At 46.9% G+C, this 22,301-nt stretch overlaps 3 protein-coding genes across 13 annotated transcripts; 1 reads left to right on the top strand and 2 right to left on the bottom strand.

Moving 5' to 3' along the window:
• The first annotated feature begins 2,833 nt into the window (after window positions 1–2,833).
• On the top strand, window positions 2,834–14,910 carry LOC137610092 (MBT domain-containing protein 1-like). 10 transcript variants are annotated; one of them, XM_068337532.1, is made up of 21 exons: window positions 2,834–2,961; window positions 3,301–3,404; window positions 3,794–4,023; window positions 4,317–4,395; window positions 4,499–4,853; window positions 6,857–7,097; window positions 7,189–7,322; window positions 7,404–7,515; window positions 8,751–8,830; window positions 8,897–9,014; window positions 9,146–9,280; window positions 9,396–9,484; window positions 9,610–9,708; window positions 9,784–9,919; window positions 10,000–10,055; window positions 10,176–10,280; window positions 10,373–10,520; window positions 10,626–11,030; window positions 11,247–11,318; window positions 11,400–11,588; window positions 11,755–14,910. In XM_068337532.1, exons 5-21 carry the CDS (start codon window positions 4,803–4,805, stop codon window positions 11,862–11,864), a joined length of 2,280 nt encoding a protein of 759 aa, XP_068193633.1. In that variant the 5' UTR covers window positions 2,834–2,961; window positions 3,301–3,404; window positions 3,794–4,023; window positions 4,317–4,395; window positions 4,499–4,802; the 3' UTR covers window positions 11,865–14,910. The 10 variants fall into 10 exon arrangements, with proteins under 10 accessions (XP_068193633.1, XP_068193635.1, XP_068193634.1 ...); XM_068337534.1 differs by lacking the exon at window positions 2,834–2,961 and having other exon boundaries at window positions 3,280–3,404; window positions 3,794–4,027; XM_068337533.1 differs by lacking the exon at window positions 2,834–2,961 and having other exon boundaries at window positions 3,280–3,404; window positions 4,317–4,390.
• A 369-nt stretch (window positions 14,911–15,279) lies between these two features.
• LOC137609842 (nucleoside diphosphate kinase B-like) lies at window positions 15,280–18,023 on the bottom strand. Its single transcript, XM_068337176.1, has 5 exons — window positions 17,901–18,023; window positions 16,498–16,627; window positions 16,305–16,406; window positions 15,631–15,743; window positions 15,280–15,546 (listed from the first exon to the last, which is right to left on the bottom strand). The coding sequence occupies exons 2-5, from the start codon at window positions 16,612–16,614 to the stop codon at window positions 15,429–15,431; spliced, it is 450 nt and encodes a 149-aa protein (XP_068193277.1). The 5' UTR covers window positions 16,615–16,627; window positions 17,901–18,023; the 3' UTR covers window positions 15,280–15,428.
• A 271-nt stretch (window positions 18,024–18,294) lies between these two features.
• LOC137609840 (GTPase IMAP family member 9-like) lies at window positions 18,295–22,245 on the bottom strand. Of its 2 annotated transcripts, none has more exons than XM_068337171.1 (2): window positions 22,108–22,245; window positions 18,295–21,200 (listed from the first exon to the last, which is right to left on the bottom strand). In XM_068337171.1, the coding sequence occupies exons 1-2, from the start codon at window positions 22,211–22,213 to the stop codon at window positions 20,377–20,379; spliced, it is 930 nt and encodes a 309-aa protein (XP_068193272.1). In that variant the 5' UTR covers window positions 22,214–22,245; the 3' UTR covers window positions 18,295–20,376. The 2 variants fall into 2 exon arrangements, with proteins under 2 accessions (XP_068193272.1, XP_068193273.1); XM_068337172.1 differs by lacking the exon at window positions 22,108–22,245 and adding an exon at window positions 21,279–21,490.
• Between the last annotated feature and the right edge of the window lie 56 nt (window positions 22,246–22,301).

Below are 22,301 nucleotides of genomic sequence, written 5' to 3' on the forward strand. Positions count from 1 at the left end.
ACCGCAGTGCCCCTAACAGGTTGCAAGTCTGGAGCCGGTGAGGTTCTTTCGTGTGAATGTTTACCCTCAAGATTGTCCTTGTTGTCCAGGAAAATTGGTAATATGTTTGCAATGCCTGACCCCACATTTGCCTCCTCCATAATACTGTTGTGTTCCATATCTGTTGCATGGGTCGAATCGGAGATCTGATCTAATCTGAGGACGTGTGAAGCACCTTCCACTTCCTGCTTGACTTTCTCCTCCTCTGACCTCAGACTGTACGTTTCAGAGAGTGGAAATGATGAAACACCAACTGCTCTTAGTGCTGTCTCTGCACCTGAAGGCTCGACTGGTGTAATGTCCTGGTTCTTAGCCGTGATAACACCCCCAGATTCTGTCTCTTTCTCTACCTCTGCAGATGTTTGTACACTGGGATATGTTGTCATTTGATTTTTCAGGGGATGTAGTCTTTCCTTTAAGATGGATTCTGTACAAATGCTGGTTTTGCTGATCACTGTTTGAACATTTTTGTTAACTTGCAAACCACCTTCTGTAGTGACTTGTTTGGCAGTAGAAACTCCTGGTTTTGCCTGAACAATCAAAACAGATTGTGTGTCGGCAACCAATGCAATGGATTCTTTTGCAGCATTTGTTTCCACTTTAGATTCTCTTTCAGTTCTGTTCGCTGAATTTTCCTGAATACCAACAGTTGATGAGTTCTGCAAACTATGAAATTCACCCTGGACTTGAACTTTCACAGGGTGGTGCTGTTTGTTGACTGCTGTACTAATGGTCATGGATTGTCTACCCATCTCTCCAGGAAAAGCTCCAGGCCTCTGATTTTCAGATTTGAGGAATGACCTGTTCAGATTTGAGATGTTGACTGAGGTCACCGCTGTGTGTTTGAGATGTTTGCTGTGGACCCTGCTTGACTGGACTGTTGTTGGGTTTTCTGAGAGGGGGGCGACAGTGCGGATTGGACATCTAGAGAAAGTCTGATTCTCCTTCTTGAGACCTTGTTCCTGAACACTAACCGTTGTGTTCACTCTGATTTTCCTGGAGTCAACAGGGCTGCTAGTTGAGACCAGACGGGTCACATTAATTGCAGAGTTTTGGTGAAGACTTGAGAAACTGTTGAACACCAACAAGGACAGCACAGAATTACACAAGGAATACTCCTGTCTACTCTGACAAGCTGAAACGGACACTTGTTCGTCTCGTTGGTTCTTCTGTTGGTCAGTATTCTGTGGCATTGGGGTGTCAACGCCCTCTACTGGCCTGGCATACATAGTGCTGTTTTTAATTGGCTTAATGGATCATTCTTAGATGGTTAAAGCTACAAAAAAATCTAAAGTTTAGATGAGTTAACCGTGAAACCTCCTGTGTGTTTCCTTTGAGGTGGATGACGTCACATGAAGCATTTACCTGTTTGGCGTCGTCATCATCTTGTGTCCCGTTGGCTCCAGTCTGTCCAGCAGTCTCCAGTAGTCTTGTATCTCATTTTTCAGTTCTGTCATCATGTCCATCAGGGTCAGGTGGTCTCCAGCCAGACAACCGGAGGCCTGCAGCACTGAGTCCAGCTCTGCACCGAGATGGTCTTCTCTCTGCTGCTGGACCACTAGCTGCTGCATGAAGGACATGTTCTGCTCCCGACCCGAGGCCTCCAGCATCGTGTTCTGTGAATGTTTACCCTCGAGATTGTCATTGTTGTCCAATTCTGTGTTAGCTAGTGCTAACAGGTCCAAGAGTGTGATACGATGCTAACAGACTGAGACTAAAGCTAACAGGTCACAGGTTGATATCAGGTATTATGCTTATTAGGTTGGTTAAATCTCTGTGAGTCTCTGCTTGACAGGTTCATGCAAAGGATACCTTGCTAACATATGTTAGGACAATCAGCGACTTTTATTGAGATTTAGATAAAAGCTAGTTGCCGTTAGCAGCTAATGTACAGAGAAGAACAAGTCTAAAGATTGTGGAAACAGCTCCTCGCCCTCCATCACTCTCCATTGGAGTAACGGTAGCGTTTGGTTGGGTCTGGCGTTATCTTACCATAGCCTGAAGATGAATTAGCTCCTCCTCCAGACTCACTGCTGTTCTTCTCAGTTCCTTCAGCTCAGCCTGCAGGAGGTCCGGCCCTGGCGGACGGTCACAGGTCATCTCAAGAGACCTCAACGTGGACGCCTGAACACATCACAGCCAGAGAACCACCAAGTCGAACCGATCACGTGATAGATATGAGTCATCTCAAAAATATTTCAAAATAAGAGCATGCTGTAGATGTTTCTCCACCTGGGTGTCGAACCAGCGCTCTGCCTGGTTCCCACTGAGCTGAATCGCGTTCGTCCGTCTCAGCTGGTCCAGCTGCTGGATCAAATCCAGTGACTCCAGTGACTTTGGAGCAATCTCCAGGGTGAATGACCCTGACATCCGGCCCTGGAGACCCTGTACATCCTGGACAGGTAAACAAGTATCCAGACTTAGAGGCAGTTTGTTCCCCAGAACCGTTCAGGTGAGACTTTTGGTCTTTTTACCTGTCGGTGTTGTGTTTCCATCTCCATCAGTTGTTCTGTCAGATCTTTCAGAAGGTTATGGAGGTCTGGTAGTCTGTGAACCAGTAGCTCCTCCTCCAAAACCCTCAAGTCGCTCAGCTCCGCCTCCAGACAACTACGATGTTCACGTTCCTTTTCGTATCTGCTCAGACAGCAAGGGATAATGGGAAATGTTTGTGCTAAGTGTGTGTGTGTGTGTGTGTGTGGTGTGTGTGTGTGTGTGTGTGTGTGTGTGTGTGTGTGTGTGTGTGTGTGTGTGTGTGTGTGTGTGTGTGTGTGTGTGTGTGTGTGTGTGTGTGTGTGTTAGTGGGGACCTACCTGTTGCTCAGGTCGAACACTGCGAGTTCTGCGCTGAGGAGCTGCAGCTTCAGCTGAGCCTGGGCCGAGAGACATTCACCGATCTACCAGAGAGAGAGAGAGAGAGTCAAAGGTGAACGATTTGGAGTCAAGTCCGGTTTGAGTCGTGACTTGTTAGTGACTCTGGACCTGTTAGACTTAATTTGTTGGTTGGTTTGATCGTCAGGTTTGACTGTCGTTGAGAATCCTTTGGACTGACTGTGGTTTATTTATTCTGATGGACTTGAGTCTCCAGACTTGGTCTTGACTCCAGATATCGTCTTCTGGACTCGGAACCGGACTCAGAGGCTGCTAGCGACTAGAGACTTGTTGGTCATGACTCGGGACTTTTGATAACTCTGTGGCGTTGACTGTGGTTTATTTGTTTAGTTTTGTGGACTTGAAACGATGTCTTCTTCTGGACTTGGAACAGACTCAGAGGCTTCCAGGGAAAGAAGCTGAGACTCATCGGTCATGACTCGGGACGTTTGATGCCTGATGATTCGTACATCTTGGAGCATTGAACGGTCTTTCTGGGTGAGTTTCAGGAACCGTCCAAATGTCACAGCCTTGAATGCATCTTGAACACATTCTCAGGTAATGAATGCGGCGCCGCGGAGGCCCAGCCTTTCGGTGATATAATTAACCATAATTGTCACAAAACGTATCAACAATAACCTGATTAATCTTTGACATTTGAGCCGAACCCGCTACAACCCGTCTGACCTTTAAAGAGACACGCCACCTCCTGACGAGTCACGACCTGAGAAGGTTAAGACTATTACCGTTGGTTTGCCGCCAGCGCCGCCTTTGGCATCTGGCGACCTTACCTGGCTTGTGTTGGCTAGGGTTCGATGAGGCTACCAATGCTAATGGTGCAGAGGTTAGCTTTGAAGGCTAACGCTTCCACCATGAATGTTCTGCAGAAGTGGGGATGGAGAGGAGACGGGTTGTCACGGTCCGATGGACGACGTCGCCCGGCTCACCTGCTGCTGCAGCAGCGACACCGTCCCCAGGTGTCGGTCCAGATCCCTCAGCTGACCGGGACTCTTCCTGTCCAGCTCCTCCTGGATCCGACTCTCCAGCTTCTGATTGGCTGCTTCCAAACTCTGGACCTGCATCCACCAACGAGGAAAGACGATCAAGTCCAGTAATGGTAGGTCAGTCAAACTTTTTGTCAGTATTTTAACTTCTGCATTCAAGCGTCGGTCGTAATTTACTGAGTTTTACTGTTTAATCTAAAGCATTGTTTTGTATTTTATACGATTACATTTTTGTGACTGGGCTGAAAAAATTTTACATTTTATGGTTTAAATCCTGAGAAATTGGAACTTTTTACATGTGAAAAATGAGAATTTTCCTCTTCAACCTTCAGTTTAATATAAATCCTTTTTTTTTACTTGGAAGAAAAGTGAAATTAAATCATGCATGAATTTATTCTTCACACAGATTTACTGGATCCTACTTCTTTGTGAGGAAATAACGCTCCGCAGCTGATTTCCGCGTAACAGAAACAAACTGAAGTCAGGTTGTTTTTATAATTTCCCCATTATCAGTCCATACACCTGATTTTATATTTTGGTCTTCTTGTCTCCTGCTTCATCTCCTCATGCATGTCCTACCTGCTGCAGGTAGGATGCCAGCCTGCCGTTCAGCTGCTGCAGGGTGACTTTGTTCCCGGACAAACAGAAGCTCCTGGCGCCGTCCGGAGCCTCGGCGGTCGCCGTGCTGTAGTGCACCAAACCTGCCTGGTGAACATGGTGATCCAGAACCGCCCGGGTCACTCTGCCTGCACGGAGAATCTGCCACAGCGACATCTTCCCCCTCAGATGGGTCACATTCAGCCGCCGCTTTCCTTTAGACGTTTTTCTGCAGGAGCTCAGATCAAACGTTGGGTTTCAATCTGCTGCGATATTCCTGCGTCTCTTCCTCCTAATGACTGAACTCGCCGCTCTGGATGCAAAGCCCTCAGGTGACAAATCGCAGGTGTGTTCTTGACATCACATTTAATGAGCATCAACTTTTAAATCACGGTAATTGAAACAGGTTTCGACACAGCAGCCGCTGCCCTTCCCTGTCAGGAAATTAAATTCGAAGTTCAGGTCATGCATGAACACCAACAAGTCATGTTTTCTCTTGTGCTGCAGATACTCCGTGTTCTCCCGCCTGAAGATCGGATTATAGATGAACAAAGTGTTTGACATTCTGCATGCGAGGCTGATTTTATTCTAAAAACTATATATGAAAACGTGTAGAGCAGCATACCTCTGAAGACAGGTGTGTTTGTCCTCCGTTCAGATGAGTCACACTGAATGGAATGGAAGTCTACTTGAAAGCATTTTCAAAATCCCTCTTGAATCTCAAACAAAAGGCAAAATACCTTTATAATCACAATAAAAAAAACAATACGGTCTAACGAAAGTGATAAAACTTAGAAATGCTTTGTCAGCATCATCCACCACCCCCCGACCCCTCCCTTAGCTGTTTTAATCCAAAAATATAAAACAGAAATAAAGAAGTTTGCTTTAATACCATTTTTACTCCACATTGACCCAAAATTTATTTCAATTGTTTAAAATATTCGCTCATCAGATCCTGGAGCAGTGAAATATTTTTATTTATATAAAAAAATAAACTTTTTGGTAACAAATCATTGTTAGAAAAACTTTTATTCGGTAATTTATAGAAAAAAATAATGCAATTGAATTTAAATTCAATTACCGTATTGTGTATTTTTGAAGTTATAATTCTCACCACCAGGGGGCGCCAATGTGCGCTTCCAATCTGAGCCGAACACATGAAGCAGAAGCAGCAGCCAATGGGCGAGCAGCAGCTTGTGGCCTTGCGCATGCGCATTAGCGGTATGTTAATGTTGACATGTCTGCCGCTGAATGTTAATGGTTGTTCCTGCGGGTGTCGGTGTTCCGGTGAGTGTCCCCCCCCGCGGTGCGGTCTGATGGAGAACCCCAGAGACCTGGTGAGTCCCGCGGCTCGTCTCTCCGGCGGCAGCCCGCCGCTCGCTCCTCTGCTGCGGCTGTGACAGCGGCGCGGAGTCGCTCTCAAGTTAACCAAACTCCTTTGAGAAATCGGTGGTTTAAAGTTCTCCTGCTCTCCCACGAACCGGGGAGACAAATCCACGCGAGTTTTTGTATTTTATGTAGGATCCTAACACGGTATATAATTCGGCTTGTGTGTCCTGTGCAGCCCGTTGATTAGTTCGGTGGGAACAGTCATTTACATCTGGTTCTTATTCTGACCGTCACTCAGAACCCAAATGAATCCATCCATGTTATTGACACACATCCGACCGGGTGTTCCTGAGAACACTTCACTGACATTATATTACTTTTCCCGGCTTTTGTCAACTTTCATTTCCAGATATTTTATTTCTTATTTTCCCGCTAAAATGTCGTTTACATCCCCGTGGGGTAGCGGTGATGGACAAGGTGAGTCCAAGAGAAAAATGCCGCCATGACAACAAACCGCGTTGCTATGTGAACTTAATGGAAGCCGATTTTAAGAGCGTCTGCAGCCGAGTCTGAAACACCCCAGACGGGTGTTCTCAAGTCCACCTCCCGGTAGCTGCAGCCCCGGAAACCTAAAATACCCAAATTTGTGGAGGGGGTTTGGTGGACGGTTCGGAGTCTCTCTGCACCGCAGTGCGGTGGTCCCGCAGGCAGGTTAATGGAAACACCTGAACGCAACAGCTGGCAGGTGGACCCATTGTGAGAGCCCATAAGTACACAAAAGAACGGAGACCCTCAAACGCATCACGACATGTGTGTGTTGCAATGAACCGGAAATCAGTAGTTCTGATTGATTGATCGTTTCTAACTGAAAAAGTGAGAGGATCAGATGCAGGTTAGGGATGACTTTTATTTTGTTTGTTTGTTGTTTTTATTCTGTCAAGCACATCGTGTTTTTCCGTTTGTATGAGAAGTGCTTTATAAATAAAGTTGATTTGATGGCGTCTGTCTGGACCTCCCCAGGTGGAGCGTCTGTCCAGGAAGCGCCGTGACTCCTTCGGGATGCTGGACGGGGCCGAGGAGGACCGGAGCAGCTGCAGCAGCGAGTCCAGTGGGGGCAGCGGCGCCTCCAGCCCCGAGGACAGCGAGGAAGAGGAGCTGGGAGGAGGAGGAGGGTCCCAGCTCACCGCCAACTCCTCCTCGCTGACGCTGGTCAAGACCAACGGACAGGTGTACACCTACCCGGACGGCAAGGCGGGAATGGGTCAGTGATGCGTGATGATTCTTCCACCGCAGAAAGTAGTCCCGACTCATATCGGAATCGCTGCTAAAGGGGCGTGTCTTTGTGTCACCAGCGACCTGCGAGATGTGCGGGATGGTCGGCGTCCGCGACGCCTTCTACAGTAAGACCAAACGCTTCTGCAGCGTCTCCTGCTCCAGGAGTTACTCGTCCAACTCCAAGAAGGCCAGCATCCTGGCCCGCCTGCAGGTACCAACGCCGTTCGTCACACCCCAGGTCGTTTGTTCTTGGTGGGTGGAGTCTGAACCGGGTGTATCCGTCTCTTCAAAGGGGAAGCCGCCCAATAAGAAAGTCAAGCTACCTCAGAAGCAACCGGTGATGACCAAACCCGGCGTCTACACTCAGCAGCAAGCCAATCAGCAGGGCGGGGTCAAGAAGAGCGGTGAGCAACCAGACTTCAACCTGAGACTGACTTCAGCCAGGGTCTGACTCCAACCAGGGTCTGACTTCAGCCAGGATCTGACTCCAACCAGGGTCTGACTTCAGCCAGGATCCAACTCCAACCAGGGTCTGACTTCAGCCAGGGTCTGACTTCAGCCAGGGTCTGACTCCAACCAGGGTCCGACTTCAACCAGGGTCAGACTTCAACCAGGCTCTGACTTCAACCAGGGTCTGACTTCAACCAGGGTCTGACTTCAACCAGAGTCCGACTTCAACCAGAATCCGACTTCAACCAGGGTCTGACTTCAACCAGGGTCTGACTTCAACCAGGGTCTCACTTCAACCAGGGTCTCACTTCAGCCAGGGTCCGACTCCAACCAGGGTCCGACTCCAACCAGGGTCCGACTCCAACCAGGGTCCGGCTTCAAGCAGGGTCTGACTTCAGCCAGGGTCCGACTTCAACCAGGGTCTGACTTCAGCCAGGGTCTGACTCCAACCAGGGCCTGACTTTAGCCAGGGTCTGACTTCAGCCAGGGTCCGACTTCAACCAGAGTCCGACTCCAACCAGGGTCCGACTCCAACCAGGGTCTGACTTCAACCAGGGTCCGACTTCAACCAGGGTCCGACTTCAACCAGGGTCCGACTTCAACCAGAGTCCGACTTCAACCAGGGTCCGACTTCAACCAGGGTCTGACTTCAACCAGGGTCCGACTTCAACCAGGGTCTGACTTCAACCAGAGTCCGACTTCAACCAGAGTCCGACTTCAACCAGGGTCTGACTTCAACCAGGGTCCGACTTCAACCAGGGTCAGACTTCAACCAGGGTCCGACTTCAACCAGAGTCCGACTCCAACCAGGGTCCGACTTCAACCAGGGTCCGACTTCAACCAGGGTCAGACTCCAACCAGGGTCTGACTTCAACCAGGGTCTGACTTCAACCAATGTCTGACTTCAACCAATGTCTGACTTCAACCAGGGTCTGACTTCAACCAGGGTCCGACTTCAACCAAGGTCTGACTTCAGCCAGGGTCCGACTTCAGCCAGGGTCCGACTTCAACCAGGGTCTGACTTCAGCCAGGGTCCGACTTCAACTAGGGTATGATTTCAACCAGGGTCTGACTTCAACCAGGGTCAGACCCTTGGTATTGAACTCGTGACCCGGGTCCTTAATGTTTACGTTTTGAGGTGTGCTTCCGCTCGTTGCCACTAGATGTCACTGACCTCTTGTTGCTGCAGTCCCTGTGGAGCTGTTTGACTGGGGTCGTTACCTCGGAGATGGAGATGTGTTGGGAGCACCAGTCAGCTGCTTCAAACACGTGAGTCCAACAACCCCCCACACACACACACACACACACACACACAGTAAACACTCCGTCTCTCAGGTGCCGATGGGGTCGTCCTGGGGCGACATCAGCGAAGGCGTCCGAGTCGAGGTCCCCAACACCGACAGCGGTTTGCCCCTGAAGGTTTACTGGATCGCTGGAATCATCAAACTGGCTGGTACACACACACACACACACACACACACACACACACACACACACACACACACACACACACACACACACACACACACACACACACACACACAGGTTTTTTCTATAGGATGGAACCCTGATGATGATGTGCAGGTTTCAAGGCGTTGCTACGGTACGAGGGCTTCGACAGCGACCCCGCCCGAGACTTCTGGTTGAACCTGTGCGTCCCGGACATCCACCCGGTGGGGTGGTGCGCCGCCGGGGGGAAACCCCTGGTGCCCCCTCAGAGTAAGAGACGGAGGCGGAGCTCTGTCCTGTAACTTTTGCTGACTTGAATAACATCACGTGATAACCTGTGTGTGTGTGTGTGTGTGTGTGTGTGTGTGTGTGTGTGTGTGTGTAGCCATCTTGCACAGGTTCACTAACTGGAAGACGTTCCTGATCAAGAGACTGACGGGATCCAAAACGCTGCCGCCAGACTTCTCCAACAAAGTAATACACACACACACACACACACACACACACACACACAGTTATCATTCATCCACTTCCATGTAGTTAGCATGTCGGTGAACACGCTGTTGGTCCCCACTACGTCAGAGGTCCCCACTCTACAGGTGCAGGACAGCATGCAGGTCCCCTTTAAGAAGCAAATGCGAGTGGAGGTGGTGGACAAAACCCACCTGTGTCGGACGCGGGTCGCTCTGGTGGAACAAGTGAGTCCCTCACAGCGTCGCACACACGTCCGACGCTCAGCGGTTGGTTTTACTCATCCGAGCGTTTGTCTGAAGGTGATCGGCGGGCGCCTCCGGCTGGTTTATGAAGAGTGCGCCGACGGGACGGACGACTTTTGGTGTCACATGTACAGTCCTCTGATCCACAGCATCGGGTGGTCGCGGTCCATCGGGCACCGCTTCAAACGCTCCGGTGGGTCGACGGTGGAACCAGGAGGGAGGTAAGACCAGCAGGTAGAGCTGATGAGGAACTGAAGATGAGTCTGTCCACAGATGTGTGCAAGAAGACCAGCGCGCAGGTGGACGCACCCGGACAGCTGTTCGCCAAGGTGAGACCCGTGAAGCAGTCCAGGTTCACGCAGTGAAACAGTCTAGGTTCACGCAGTGAAACTGTCCAGGCTCAAACAGTGGAACCTCACCTGACCCCCCCCCCCCCTTCCGTGACTCAGGTGAGGGAGGTGGATCAGACCGGCCCCTGGTTTGAGGATGGGATGAAGCTGGAGGCCATCGATCCCCTGAACCTGTCCGCCATCTGCGTGGCCACCGTCAGGAAGGTGTGTGTGGGGGGTAGGGGTGGCTTGGGGACTCCATGCACACCATCCAGCACCTGGACCTGGTCCACCAAGCACCTGTGGTCTCTTTCCAGGTCCTGGCTGACGGGTACCTGATGATCGGGATCGATGGCTCAGAGGCGGCAGACGGGTCGGACTGGTTCTGCTACCACTCCACCTCCCCCTCCATCTTCCCCTCTGGCTTCTGTGACATCAACAACATCGAGCTGACCCCGCCCAGAGGTACCAATGGAGGGTGGGGTGGAGGACCTGGTGTGATGGTTGGATGAGGGTTGGCTGAGGGTTGGATGAGGGTTGCCTCATGACTGGTGATGTTTTGTGTGTCAGGTTACACCAACCTCCCCTTCAGGTGGTTCGAGTACCTGAAGGAGACCCGGTCTGTGGCGGCGCCCGTCAACCTCTTCAACAAGGTCAGAAGGTCAAGGTCATGTGGTCCCTGGTTCTGGTTCTGGACTGGTACCAGTTGGTGCTCGAGTCCTTCTGTCGTCTTTCAGGAGGTCCCCAACCACGGGTTCCACCCTGGTATGAAGCTGGAGGCTGTGGACCTCATGGAACCCAGGCTAGTCTGTGTTGCCACGGTGACCCGCATCGTCCACAGGTTACTACGGATACACTTTGACGGATGGGAGGACGAGTACGACCAGTGGGTGGATTGTGAGTCACCTGACCTGTACCCAGTGGGCTGGTGTCAGCTGACTGGGTACCAGCTTCAGCCTCCAGCAGTGAACACAGGTAATACCCCCGACCCTAACCCTAAAACCCCCCCAACCCCAACGCTAACCCTAGTTATGATGTCACTCTTGAATTCTACTTTTTATTTTTCTATATTAGTAAGACTGGTTTTTGTTTTTCTTCATTTATTTAGTTATTTATTGTGTGTTTTGTTGTTGTTTGTGTTTGTTGTTGTTTGTGTTTGTTGTTGTTTGTGTCTGTTGTTGTGTGTTTCAGGCTCCAGAGAGCCGCAGTCAGCAGTTTCCAAACAGAGGAAGAAATCCCAGCAGTACAAGGGGCAAAAGAAAAGTGAGTACCATCATGTCGTGCTAATGTTAGCTTCAGCGCTAGGTGCAGACGTGCTTTACCAGCCCCGCCTCTTTTTCTCAGAAAGGAAGTTGCCTATCGCTAAGCGACCGGTCAGTCTGTCCAGCACTGTGGTAACAGGCGTCCCCAGAAGCCTATCAGGAGATGAGAATGAGACTCCGCCCAATTACCCATCACCCCCCACGCCTGCCTCAGCATCCCAGCCCCGGTCGGTTGACCCAGAATGCAGCCCAGCCACCGAGGGCGGGGCAGGTGCATAAAACTCAAATACTTCAATCATTAGTTGCAGCTTTAATTTATAAAAATATATCATATTTTATAGTTTATGAAAGTTTATTAAAGCTCATTTTGAAAAGACAAACACTAGATGGCGCTGCGTAGCATCGATGCTATGTCTGATCACTTGCGTTTCCCTCAGTTTCACAGATTCTCGACGAGAACGCCGATCGAAGCGAAAGGTCGTCCGACAGGACAGAAACCAAAACCAACGGATCCTCTGGAGACTTCTCCACCAATCAGGAGCCGTAGGCCCCGCCCACTTCCTGTCCCAAGATTCGCGTCTCATGAACCACCTGCTGTCAGATCAGGTTTTTATTTTTCAAGGCACTTTAAACAAGATAAACATTTTAAACTCAACGATGCACTTTGGTTCAGTTTGACGCCGGATCTTTTGGCTTTGATTTTACTTCCTGGTTTCAAAATCCGACCTGAAAGCTGCACAACAAAACGAGTCCGTGTCGGGTGTCAGGTGTCCAGGAACTGTTGGAGTCGAGAACGTCTTCATGTAGCTGATTTTACACTGTTGAACCAGTTTATTCAGAGATGCTATAGATAGGTTAGTGGTAGCGCTAGCCAGCAACAGTAGGTCACCCAGCTAGCTAGCTTAGTAGCTACGACACTGTTGATTCATAAAAGAAGTTGTTTTCAGTTTGAACAAAACGACTTCATCCTCCGTTTCCAAACGTCGCTTTTTTTTTTTAGTCCGAACCAGGAAGAGTAAACTCACAACGACAAGACGAAAGGCACAAATAAAGACGAACGCCCCGACGGCGCTGACTCAGCGTTGATCACGTTTGTTCCCGCTGAGGAAAGCGACGACTCAGCGAAACGATGCTGTTTTTTAAGACGTCTTTTGACGCCCAGATCTTTGTTGTTTCTCCGTGTTCGTGTGACGTGTTTGAGCATCGACTTGTGCGTGACGTGGTTTGGATTCAGTGTCGACCCCGTGGAACTGGAAGCTAAGCTAGCGCGCCGCGGCGGCGGCGGCGGCTACGTGCTTCCTGCATCGCTGTGCTCAATAGTTCCTGCAGCTGGAACTGCATGGAAAAACATTGAGATGGTCTGTTAGCTCGCTGCTAGCTGTAAATATTTGTCACTTTGTCGGAAAAGCTAAAAGAAATAATACAAGAAAATACTTTTCATTCCATGCATAGAATCACAGCTGCAGGAGCAATAAATCACGAAGTTAGCTTCTTCGAAAATTATTCATGCTATCGATTCGATACTTGAGATTGAGGACCAATGCTAAAATGGTCCAAAAACATTTTCTCTTTTCTACTTTAAAAGTCTGATAGAGTCACACAAATATAAAATAATGAGACTGAAATTGGAAAAAAAATATGTTATAAAAGCTTTGTAAGCTATTTAGCTGTGTAGCTATTCGACTGAAGCAACATGTTTAGCTCAATGTCTGACCAGGTAGCCAGTTAGCGAGCATGTTAGCTTTGCTAACCGCTAATTCAGCAATAAATCTAATGAGTATTTACAGGTTTTGACTCTATTGCACCACAGTTATATTTAAACAGAGGATAAAACTAGATTTAATGTGTTGCCTCAAATTATAAATACATATTTGCTCCTACAATTAATTTATGTTATGCAGAAAATGTTAATCTTAAACAGAAATATTTAGCTTATGTAGACATGATATTACATAACGTATGTTAGAGAAAATGCTACTTTGTTAGCGTCCTCTTGCCCCAAAAGGATACATGGGGATTGGGCGTTTTAAATTCTGATGCTAACAGACCTTTAAAATAAATTGTAATTATATAAAGAAAGTAAATTTGAATTATTTAATAGATGAAACATTTCAACATGAGGTTTTAAGAAGTCAAAATGTTTTGAACTCTAATATCTGATAATGACTGCGCTTCGTTAGCATTGACGTTGTTATCTTTTAGCCGCTGCTAACAGTTCCTCCTTCCTGCCTCGCCTTAAAATTAAAGAAAAGTTCTGATTGTGTGTCAAATGTAGAATCCAGAAATATTGTGCAGCAAATGTTTTCAGATTTACGTACATTATAATTAATATAGTATATTGCGGTAGTTGCATTTTACTCTTGTGTGACAACATGCTAACATGCTAAAGCTACTGCGCTGTAGAGATTATGGGGAGAGTTTTTTGGACGTATCTGTGTTTGTGTTACTGATGGCAACAATTCCACCAGCGTCAGTGTGAGAATAAATCTTTAAGAGGTGCTAATGTCATTGATAAGATTAAATCTAATGTCAGTTTTAATGTTTCAGTCAGTCTCATTAATAATTAAATAGTTAAAGAAATTAATGATTAATTTTATTGATCAGGTGAATGAACAGCAGCAACCGGACTGTTAGCATCAATCTGAACAAAATCCAAATGGACAACCTGGGAAAAAGAATTTTACTGAAGAAAGCTAACGTTAGCATGGTGAGATTAGCTCTTCCTGCCACGCCCTGATGAGGGCGGGGCAAGTACCGTTAAAATTCAGCCCTGCTTCACTTCAGCATTCCTAAATTTTGAGTTTCTAAAGTTCTAAATTTCGAGTTTCTGAACTTCTCTCCTTTTTGTTTTTATTTCATCTCAGTTCTGATTGGACCGATTGTTTCCAATTTGATGTTCGTTTCCCGTTTTCGGGACATGTTTCACCGTGTTTTCGCTTAAAGACGTGTTTAAACTCGGCATGTAAGTGTTTTTAAATGTGTGTCGTCCGTTTTTGTACATGAATATACGTCTTCTTTGTATTACGGTGCTATTGATGACCTACAGTGAATTGATTTGATAATGTTTTTACGGACGCTGGTGTTTCGGACGCAGCTGATTTTCTATACAGAGAAAACGGCGGTCGGGTTTTCCTGTGACGGGTCGGTTTCAGTCGTTCTTCCTCGTCGGTTTGTTTGTTGAGGTTTTTACAAAATGTCAGCGGCAGAAATGAAGCTTCACGAGTTTACTGTGTGGGTTTTAAAGTGGTGTTTTCTATAATGTTTGAATAATTAAAAAAATAAGCTGTTGTGTTTTTGTTCTTTTTGTAAAGTCTTTCTGAGCTGTTATGTCATGTTAACGAAAAAAATCTGTGAAAACTTTTATTCCCTTCGTCCGGACGCCTCAAAAACATTGAACCAATCCAAATCCGGACTGGGATCGAATTTAAAATCGCGACAGAAGGTCGACGTGTAGATAGAATCCTCTGATGTCTTGTTTTCATGTTAACGCCGTGAAGCTTTTTTTTATACATTGTGAAATTTCTGGCCGCATGATTGTGAGAAACATCCGACATTAAGACCGACGTTACATTTTTTATGCAATAAAAATCATAACGGGAAAAATGCTGCTTGTGTGTTTCCTCAAAACTCAAACCGAAAGTCAACCTGTGGGGATTTATGTTAGCATCTTGAGCTAAGCTAACATTAGTACCTTGAGATATCAGCCGAGACCTTTATTATTTTTCATATAACATATTAATTAAACAAAAGGACAGTCTGCATGTAAGTTGATAAAAGTATTATTTGTATTTCAAAATTTACAGGGTGTGAAGCTTTTATACAAGATGAACATTAAAATTATTTTTTTCTAATATTTTAATTTACATTTTTTTAATTTTTTTTTTATGTTTCATGGTAAGCATGGTAATTAGCATTGTTTAGCCCAATGGCGCCAACAGTAAAATTCCACAAAACACTGAAACCACTTTTCAGGGAGACTGAGTTTATTGATCTGTGCTACATGTTTTATTGATCATGAAAACCAAGTCAGGTGACCGACTGCAGGTGTGATGGGGGTGTGTGGTCAGCAGGCTCCAGCTGGGCGGAGTTTACTGGGCGGGGCTTGTCCGGTTTACTCGTACAGCCAAGGCTTGGCGCAGGAGGTGTAGTTGACAAACTCCTCGGCCTTGAACCACAGGTCGATCTCCGTCTTGGCGTTCTCCAGGGTGTCGCTGCCGTGGATGATGTTCCTGAAGGCGGGACGATGAGTCACGTGATCATCATGTGATGTAAACGCAGGTGGGGGGGGGGGTCACCTGTCAGCTTTTGCTCACCTGCCGATGTTGATGCACAGGTCTCCACGGATGCTGCCGGGCTTGGAGTCGGCGGGGTTGGTCTCCCCCAGCATCATCCTGGCCATCTTCACAATGTTCTCACCCTCCCACACCTGGACACGCATCAACACACCTGTGAGCTCAGGGCGGGGCGGTGAAGCCCCGCCCCTTCTGTCAAGTCACATGGCTTCACAAAACCAAAGATGTAAAGTTCAAACTGGTCACCAAACTTGGGGGAGACACTGTTTCAGGTTTTATCATGGGTGTGTATGGCAGGAATGTTCTAAGTGGTGACATCATTAGAGGGGAGGGGCTAAAGTCTCAGTCTTTTTGAATTCCTCTCTTAGTTTTTCCTCCACTTCCATCATGTTGACATGAAAAGTGGTCCAATCTGTGCTGCTGCTAGCGATGCTAATCTGGAAGCTAACAAACCTACACTTCCTGTTCAGGGAGGAGCCAGAGGACCTCCAGCCAATCAGCTCCATTTGAACCTAAATCCAATCAGATTCTAGCTTTCCATCAGCAGCTTCTGAGGATGGTGTAGGTGGTTCTGGACCACCAGGACCACCAACACGTTCTGGACCACCAGGACCACCAACACGTTCTGGACCAGGCAGACTGGTTCTGGTGCTGCTCTACACAAGTCGCCTTGGGGGCGGGGTGTCGTGTCTTACCATGGCGAGGACGGGTCCAGAGGACATGTATTTGCACAGCCCGTCGTAGAAGGGCATGGCCTTCAGGTCCAGGTAGTGCTTCTTCATGTGGTCCTCAGAGGCCTGAACACAGAGCGAATCAGGTGAGTCCAAACACACGACCTGATTGGCCCCTGAACGTCTCCATGTTTAAATGACGGAACTTTTTTTTTACCTGCAGGAACTTGGCGGCGACCATCTTGTAGCCTCGCTTCTCGAAACGATGGATGATCTCGCCGCAGAGTCCCCTCTGGACGCCATCGGGCTTCACAGCGATGAAGGTACGCTCCATGTTCACTGGTAGGCTGCACACCAACGAAGAAGAAACAACTGTCATCCTCACAGGTGAGTCTATTTAAGCTCCTCCCCTTTTTGGGGGTGGCTTCCTGTTTCTCGTGTTTGATGAAGATGGGATTAAATTACGCCTCGTCCTTGCGCCGCGCGGGAAATGAAACGTGCTCTTGGATTTTTTGGACGCCGTTTTCTTCTCAGGACGGAAACCGACACCGGCTCGTAAAGTTGGACAAAGCTGCGTTCTATTTTTACTTCCTGTTGTCGTGCGGCGCCGCTATCGCCTCTGGCGAGAGTTCAGGGTGTCAAAAATGCAGAGGAGGGTATAATTAGGATCCGGGTCGCCCGCGGAGGTCGGGTTCCGCTGATTTATCAGACTATCTGTGTCCAGTTTGCTCCTCTGGGATGTTCGATCCAGCAGATTCAGTGTCAGCAGAGGATGAACCCTGGGAAATGTAGTCTGTCCTACAGCAGCGCCATCGAGAATGAATGAGAACCTGACAAACAGACTTCAACTGAAATTTTAAAACATTTGTGCTCCTCAGAGGATGAACCCTCAGCTGAAGCAGCTCTGAGACCCCCAAGGTCTGAAATTAGAAGTTGTTGTGTTAAAAATATGTTTATTTGTTTGTTTATTTGTAGAATTGAGCCAAACTCACGCTTAGTTTTTAAATAATGTTTATGCTTTTTACATAAAATAAGATCAAAATGTTAAAACTGAAAATCTCTTCCTTCTTTTCCAACGACAAATTTTTGTTGTTGGAAAAAGTTTTGAGGTAAATGTTTGAATTAAAAATGATTCTAGTTTAAAAATATACACCGAAAAAATTTTAGATAAATATAATAACAACATTTCACATTTGTTTCTTTTGGAAAAGAAATGTGTAATGTGTAAAAATATTATATTCAGAAACTGTTTTTTAGCTACGGTCTCTCTGAACCAATCAGGTGTGAGGAACTGGCTGGTGGGGGCGGGGCTTCAGCGGACAGCAGCTGTTCAGAAGCACATGTTCCTCCATCAGCTCCAGTTTCCTCTGGTTCTCATGATCGTTTCCAGAGTTCAGAGAGAACCGATCGATTGGTGATCAACACGTATTACATGACTGAAGTTTTAGTTTTTGAAGGAAATAATCAATAATACTGAGAAAATAATAAATTAAAAGCTTATGACCTTCAGACGTTGGACAGAACAAAACGCTTCGTCCTCACAGCAGCTGACATAAAAACACACACGACCTGCAGTGTGTGTGTGTGTGTGTGTGTGTGTGTGTGTGTGTGTGTCTCTACCTTTTGTCGTTTAGTGTTGAGGAGAACTTGTGAAGACGAGCAGCAGGATGGGATCACCGAGGCCGAGGAGCGACGGAGGGGCCCTATTTAAATGGTTTGGGGGTGAGGGGGGGGGCGTGGCCGGGAACGGGTGAAGTATGTCTGGATCAGTCAGCAGCTGACAGATCTATATGTGTGTGTGTGTGTGTGTGTGTGTGTGTGTGTGTGTGTGTGTGTGTGTGTGTGTGTGTGTGTGATAAAGGTGACAACTGTTTCACACATTAAATTTTAGATCTAGTTCTTGTTAAAAAAGAAAATCAAACTTTTATGAAATTCTACTCATTTCCTAAAAGTGTAAGAAGGTAAATAAATTCCATCAAGGGTCTTTTATTTTGAAAAATATTTAGATTTTAATAATAGATTTTATTTGTGGACAGTTGTTAATAATCATCACATTTTATTCATAATTCACTCAGTTCAGTCGAGCTACAAACCAGGCTTCTGATTGTACCGTCTTGTCTCTAAATACTACATTACCCATGATCCTCAGCATCCAATCAGAACAGATACTGAGAACAACAGAGCAACAGGTGGAACTGAAACCTGATTGGTTCAGATAAAATAGATGAACGTCTGAAATCAGCAATTAAAACTGAAAATGTGAGATGTGAGCGAAGTGGCGGGTGAAGCAGTTCACACGCACACACACACACACACACACACAGACACACACACACACACACACGCGCAGTCAAATGAATGTCTCTGATTACATGTGGAACTCAGCATGTTAAGATCAGCCGTGTTTGAACTCTTTCACCTCCGGTTATGATCCGATACTCCAGATGAAGACGGACACGCCCATTAGTTTCCAGCCAATCAGAGCAGAGATGTAGCAAAGCACGTTAGCACAGATGCTAAAGCATCAGCAGAAAGTTTTTAGAGACATTCTGCAGAGGAGAAAGCCCTGAAGACGTTTTTTCTTCTTCGTTTGCGCCGCAGAACCTTCGCACCTGATGTCATCCGATCCGGTCGGATCCTGCGTCACTTTGCCGCGTTTTGGGAGTCTACGTGACCTTTTGACCCCGGACTGAAACGGTGAAGAACCTCTCCAGAACATTTCATCAGAACCTGTTCAGATGTCCTAAATTACGATCACGTGACCTCACGTGTTGGTTGGCGGCGTGGGGGCGTGGCCTGCTGCACCTGTCATGTGATTATTTAGACTGAAACTCTTCTGCAGACTCTCCTCCGTGTTTAATCTGAAGCTCCGGCCTTCACCTAAATATAAACCTCTTCCTAATCAGGGATGGAAATGCGTCGTCTCGGAGGGACGCCGCTCCGCTCTGGAGTCCCCTGGGGGGACGGAAGGAACGTCTCAGCTGAAATTAAAACACGCCTCCTCCTCACGCCGCACGTCTGAAGCCGTCCTGGAACACAGCTGTGAGCCTCTAACGTTACCGAGCGTCCAGAGACCTGAGCTCGTGTGAATGACGTTCGGAAGCGGAGGACGAATCCAAATCCACCACAAATAAACCGGTTTCTACGCCCAGAGGACAGAACCGGGCCGGGGACCAGCGGGACCCGTCTGCGTCCTGCTGGACGGTCGTCAAGGGCGACCAGGAGGCTCCAGATGATGCTCAGACTCTGAAGGAGCTGGAGATTAAAATAATCACTGCTTTCAATCTAATGCTAGCATGCTAACCTGCTGAAAACAGCTACAAATTACGTCATTTGGAGTCGCGTCGTTCTCGATTATACGTCAGTTTTCCAAAAAAATACACGAAAAAATAAAAATCGAGTTTACGTCATTTTACCCCACAAATATCGGAATCATAAAATCCCTATTAAACAGTTACAAACACATAATATCATGTTACTGTACAATAAATCGGAATAAAACATATAATGTCATTATTAGCATGTAGCAAACCCCCGTGATCCACAATGAGGAAGAAGCAGCTGAAGACGAGACAGGGATGTTTTTTTCTGTACTATATTTGAAAAAATAAAATTTTAAAGTTATTCACGACATAAGCCGAGGTTTAGCTGTAATGCTAGCATGCTAACCTGACACAAACATGCTAGACTGTTGAAAACACGTGTGTTCAAATGGCAGCATACTGGAAAAACATAAGCTTCACTTGCTAACTTGTTGAATCAGTAATGCTAACATGTTAGCCAGTTGAAAACACATAATGCTACCATGGTAGCATGTCAAACTCTCTATATCCACATTAGGTATTGACCAGCTCTGCTTGACTTTGTGTTCTCACTGGTTCTGCAGAGCTTAGAGTTCTGCTGCCCCCTGGTGGTGGATACAGACTTCACACGGGACAGCAGGAAGAACTTTATCCACAGATCTGATGATGAAATAATTAGATCCTTAAATTTCCCAGAATTCCAAGAACAAGTTTTCGTATTCCAGAGAGGAAATCAAACACAATCCAGCTGCTAAAGACCAACAACATCGACCTTCATCCTGAGCGATGAAGACTCACTGCGTCACGCACCTCTTCGCCCTGATGCGTTCCGCAGTGACCACGCCCACACATCCCAGCACCCCTCCCACCGCAGCTCCCACCGCAACCCCGGCTGGAATTCCAACCGTGCTCCCGACGCCGTGGGACACGAGTCCTCCGAGACCGGCCCCCACCAGGGCGGAGCCGTTGACGGTGAGGGCGACCCTCCTCCTGACGGCGGCACTCCGGCCTTCTCTCGGTTGGGTTGGGTCGTCAGCGTAGCTCCGCCCTCCATTTTTCTGAACCATCCCGTCGATCCGCCGGAGGAGCTCATGGACCTGATCCGTTTGCGGGTCCTGGTTGTCCATGAGGTGGAATCCGCCTTGACACTGATCCACGAAGCTTTGGAGGTCCCCTTTCATGAAGTCCTCAATGGGTTTTCCTCTTTTCTTCAGTTGGTCTTCACAGGTGAACAGAACCGTAGTGTACCGGGTCAGGTGTTCACCAAAACTCTTCTTCAAGGTCTCCACGGTGTCCTGGTCTTCTTTAGTAAATCTGTCCAAACAGGAGAGCACAAACAGGAACACATGAGGTCCAGGAACCAGAAGAGAGACTCCCTTCTTGATCTCCTCCATCACCTCCTCGTCTGATTTCTCTGCGTTGCACAGACCTGGAGTGTCGACGACCACCACGTCTCGTCCTCCAATCACAACCGTTTGTCTCTGACTTGTTTCGGTCTCGGTGGGACGTTCAGGTGCAGGATTTGGTTTCTCCCCAGACGTCCACAGGAGGGTCTTCATCACCGATGACTTCCCAACTCCTACTTTCCCGACAAGCACAATCCTGAGCTCGGAATGTTCTGTGGAGTAAAAAATACTGAAACCTCAGTGAGGGAGAAGAAGTACCACCTACAGGTTCTGGAGCAGGAACCACCTACAGGTTCTGGACTGGGCTCCACATACAGGATTTGGACTGGGCACCACCGACAGGTTCTGGACCACCAGGACCACCAACAGGTTCTGGACCAGGCTGTTTGGTTGTGGTTCTACTTTGGGGGCTTAGCGACCTTCTTGATTTTATGAAACCAAATGCTGGGTTAAAAATTTGGATTTCATTTTGTTTTTCCACCACATTAATTATAAATACAGCATTTCAGGAACAAAATTATTAGACCATTAATTTTCCATTCAATTTGATGATTTTAATCTGTTTTCTTTCAGAAATCTACTGACACATAAAACCAGTTCTCTGGTCTCTTTACTGGTTTCCATACCGTTCACTGTCTCAAGAACTGACCAAACCAGAAAAAAGTGATTATTTTACCGTATTCTCCGTTGCAAAGATTTTTGAGAATTTGTAAAAAATATAGTATAAAACGCTCTGCTCTACCTGAACCCGAGGTTTTTACTGGGTGTGTTAGTTTTTCACTTTGTATGAAAGAGAGAGTTCTTGACTATAAATCACATGAAAACACAGAAATGTCCAGTCAAAAACTAATATCTGAGAAGGACGCACGTAAATGCAAATTTATGCTCACAAAGCTGTTTCATCATCTAAATGTTTAGATGCTCTATTAATCCAAAAAAAGAGTATTAAATTAGTAAGATTTTAAACAATTTTTAAATATTCTAAGTAATCTGTGAAATTATTCTATGTAAGATAGATATAGATAGATAGATAGATAGATAGATAGATAGATAGATAGATAGATAGATAGATAGATAGATAGATACTTTAATAGAAACCAAGGTAGAAACCAGACTTACGAGTCGGTGAAGATTCTTCGTCCGTCATGTTTGTAGATCTGTGACGTTCGGTCGCTCTGGATGTTCTGGCGATTGTAATTTCCATCTCATTATATATTACAGCCATCTTCTAGTTCCCTCCCCTAAAATACATCTAATCCATTCAGGACCAATCACGGATCAGCGTGTCCCTCCGCCAATGCCATGGGAAATCG

This window comes from Antennarius striatus, chromosome 16 (genome assembly GCF_040054535.1).
Source record: "Antennarius striatus isolate MH-2024 chromosome 16, ASM4005453v1, whole genome shotgun sequence".
NCBI lineage: Eukaryota > Metazoa > Chordata > Actinopteri > Lophiiformes > Antennariidae > Antennarius > Antennarius striatus.